This window comes from Camellia sinensis, chromosome 3, assembly GCF_055761805.1.
Source record: "Camellia sinensis isolate YWXY chromosome 3, ASM5576180v1, whole genome shotgun sequence".
NCBI classification, from domain to species: Eukaryota; Viridiplantae; Streptophyta; class Magnoliopsida; order Ericales; family Theaceae; genus Camellia; species Camellia sinensis.
This window is the reverse complement of record NC_138963.1, coordinates 215,513,754-215,517,564: the sequence shown is the minus strand read 5'-3', so window position 1 is coordinate 215,517,564 and position 3,811 is coordinate 215,513,754. Positions and strand designations below refer to the sequence as shown.

Below are 3,811 nucleotides of genomic sequence, written 5' to 3'. Positions count from 1 at the left end.
AACACAAATAAGACAACATATGATGCAAAACTTCACTTTTCTTATTAGGCATAATTAAGCATGGATTAACCTTAATCATGGGTCGGGGTTGTCACAGTATTAATCTCTGTGAATGCGGAAACTGAAATTGAATACTCCAAGCATGGTGAAAAGAATTATTAGCCTATGTTTATTATTGCTTTGTTTACTTATAGCAACATGGAGAATGTAAGGGGAAATGATACAAGTGAATCTTCTGAGGCCCGAATGAACATAATGGAACAGATACTTGCGGCTTTGATCGAAGCCATGATGCAACAACTAAGACAACAATCTTTACCTCCTCCGCCTCCGCTGGTGCTAATTGAACCAGACAATAGTGACATCATCAACTTGACTCAAAAATTATGAAAATGAAACCACCGACCTTCTTGAGTGGTATTGAACCCTTAAAGGCGGAAACATGGTTGTTTGAGATAGAGAAATTGTTTAAAGTATTGCCTTGTTTTGAGACACAAAAAGTTCTTTTGGCCACATACACTTTAAAAGATGAAGCGCGAAGATGGTGGTTGTTAATCCAAACTAACAATGGGAATATGACATGGACTCAGTTCAACGAGATCTTCTATGACAAGTATTTTCCTCAGTGTTTCAGGGACCGAAAAGTTTTTGAATTCCAAGAACTTAAGCAAGGTAGGATGTCTGTAGCCGAGTATGGGGCTAAGTTCACAGAATTAGCTCATTTTTTCCCTCACATGGTGGATACGGATTACAAGAAAGCCCGCAAATTTGAAGGTGGATTGGATCTCGATGGATTTGATAGAGTGGACGTCTTGAAATTGTCTACTTATGTGGAAGTACTAGATAGGGCATTGATGGCAGAAGCCATTCTAGCAACAAAGAAACAAGCTCCAGCCCCAACAACTGAATGGAAGGGTAAACGGTCCAAATTTAATTTCAAGAATGGCCGATCCTTTTCAAAAAGGCAGAATACGGGGTCCTCCAGCAGCTCTAGCCAAAGTAGTGGCTCTGTTTCGAACTGTCCTGATTGTGGAATAAGGCATAAAGGCATGTGTCATCGTGTCTCAGGTACGTGTTTTCGGTGTGGCAAGACTGGCCACATGATTCGAGATTGTCCGCTAAGATTTGATAATGCTAACCGCCTTGCCACAAGTTCAGTCAGGTCCGCTCCTACAACAAGGACCAATGCAAGAACTGATACCAGGAGTAATACTGGAAATGAGACGCTGAGGCAAATGAGAGTATTTGCGTTAGTGCCTGGAGATGTGCAAAACACCGAATCTGTGGTGTCAGGTATAATCTCTATCTGTGCTCAGAATACTTATGTGTTGATCGATTCTGGTTCCACACATTCGTTTATATCGCATGCTTTTTCTCAGAAGTTAACTAGACCATTAGAACCTATGAACTATTTATCGTCTGTGTCTACACCATCTAGAGGTTCTATGATATGTGCTTATGTATATCCAGCATGTGATACTGTGATTGGTGATATGGCGTTGTATGTTGATTTGCTGCCTTTGAGCATTGATTATTTTGATTGTATTCTGGGTATGTATGGGTTAACGAAATACTATGCCACCATTAATTGTGTGAGTAAATCTATCGTGTTTAGACCACCTGGTATGCCTGAGTTTGTTTTCACTAGAAATGGGGTAGTTCATCTGCCGTCTTTGATTTCATTTATGAAAGCCAGGAAGTTGTTAAGGAAAGGGTGTCGGGGTTACTTATGTTGCATTTTGACGGTGACTTCTGATAGCTCTACTGTTGAGAACATCTCTGTAGTAAATGAATTTCCTGATTTATTTCCTAATGACCTACCTGGGGAGTTAATTGATAGGAAAATTGAGTTTACTATTGATGTAGTACCCGGAACATAACCAATTTCTAAGACCCCTTATAGAATGTCAACTTTTGAACTGAAAGAGTTAAAAGTCCAACTCCAAGAACTCTTAGACAAGAAATTCATCCGTCTGAGCACCTCACCTTGGGGAGCTCTAGTGTTGTTTGTCAAAAAGAAAGACAAGTCTTTGAGACTGTGTATTGACTACCGTGAGTTGAACAAAGTAACTGTGAAGAACAAATATCTATTGCCCCGAGTAGATGATCTATTTGACCAACTCCAAGGAACACAAGTGTTCTCCAAGATAGACCTTAGATCCGTGTGTCACCAGTTAAAGGTCAATACGAAAAATGTCGAGAAAACTGCATTCAGAACTAGATACGGATACTATGAATTTTTGGTAATGCCATTCAGAGCAACTAATGCACCCGCAACATTCATGGACTTAATGAATAGAGTGTTCCAACAATTCTTTGATGAGTTTATTGTTGTGTTCATTGATGATATATTGATTTATTCTAAAAGTAGAGAGGAACATGAAAATCATCTGAGAATTGCTTTACAGATCCTAAGGGAAAAGAAGTTGTATGCAAAATTTTCCAAATGTGAATTTTGGCTTGACAGTGTAACATTTCTGGGGCATGTAATCAACAAGGATGGTATCTCTATTGACCCGTAGAAAATTGAAGCTACTGTGGACTGGCCTAGACTAACCAACGTGTCAGAAGTTTGAATTTTTCTGGGGCTTACAAGTTATTATCACAGATTTGTGAAAGATTTCTCCAAACTTGCCATGCCAATGACACAGTTGACATAGAAAACTGTGCCGTTTGATTGGAATGATCAAAGGGAATCTACCTTTCCAGAACTAAAGACCAGGTTAGTAACCGCACCAATTTTGACTTTGCCTAATGGTACTGATGGGTTTCAAATTTATAGTGATGCGTCATATAAAGGTTTGGGATGTGTACTAATGCAAAATGGGAAAGCGATTGCTTATGTCCATCGACAACTCCGTCTTTATGAAAAGAACTATCTGATCCATGACCTTGAATTAGCAACTGTGGTGTTTGCCTTGAAAATTTGGCGACACTATTTGTTTGGTGTGACTTGTGATGTGTACACGGACCATAAAAGTTTGAAATATTTATTCACCAAAAAAGAACTAAACATGAAACAAAGAAGATGTTGCAGATTTTGTACCATCTGGGAAAAGCAAACACAGTTGCGGATGCTTTGAGTCGAAAATCCGTTAGCAATCTGTCATGTCTGCTCATCGGGCAAAGAGAATTGTTATGTGACTTGGAGAAAAATGAAATTGAAATTGTACTGCGAGAACAGAGTGGAATCTTAACCGCCATTTCTACTCAACCTGTACTCATTGAAGAGATTAAAGAGAAACAATGTGAAGATATGGTCTTGAGGAAAACTTTTGAAGAGATTGATTCAAAACCAAAACCCAGATTTGTGTTGGAGAATAATGTGTTGAAATTTCAAAATCGATTATGTGTGCCAGACTGTCTGGACTTAAGGAAGTGAGTCATGACTGAAGCTCACAATTTAAAATTTACTATGCATCTGGGTAACACAAAAATGTATAAAGATTTGAAGCAAAACTTCTAGTGGTCTGAAATGAAGAAAGATATTGCTGACTATATGGTTAGATGCTTGTATTGCCAACAAGTAAAAGTCGAACATCAACGACTTGCTGGATTGCTACAGCCGCTTTTAATACCGGAATGGAAATGTGAGCACATTACTATGGACTTCATTGTGGGATTGCCTTGCTCTTCTCGAGGTATGGATTCTATTTGGGTCATAGTTGATCGTTTGACTAAATCTGCTCATTTCCTACCAGTGAAAGCTTTTTATAATGCGGATAAACTAGCTAACCTATATGTAAATGAGATTGTGAGATTACACTGTGTGCTAGTGTCTATTGTGTTTGACAAAGACCCTAAGTTCACT

At 38.7% G+C, this 3,811-nt stretch overlaps 1 protein-coding gene across 1 annotated transcript; it reads left to right on the top strand.

Annotated features, from left to right (window-relative positions):
* The first annotated feature begins 575 nt into the window (after positions 1 to 575).
* Positions 576 to 1,880, top strand: LOC114266755 (uncharacterized). Its single transcript, XM_082918831.1, has one exon. The coding sequence runs from the start codon at positions 576 to 578 to the stop codon at positions 1,878 to 1,880; it is 1,305 nt and encodes a 434-aa protein (XP_082774957.1).
* Positions 1,881 to 3,811: the final 1,931 nt, after the last annotated feature.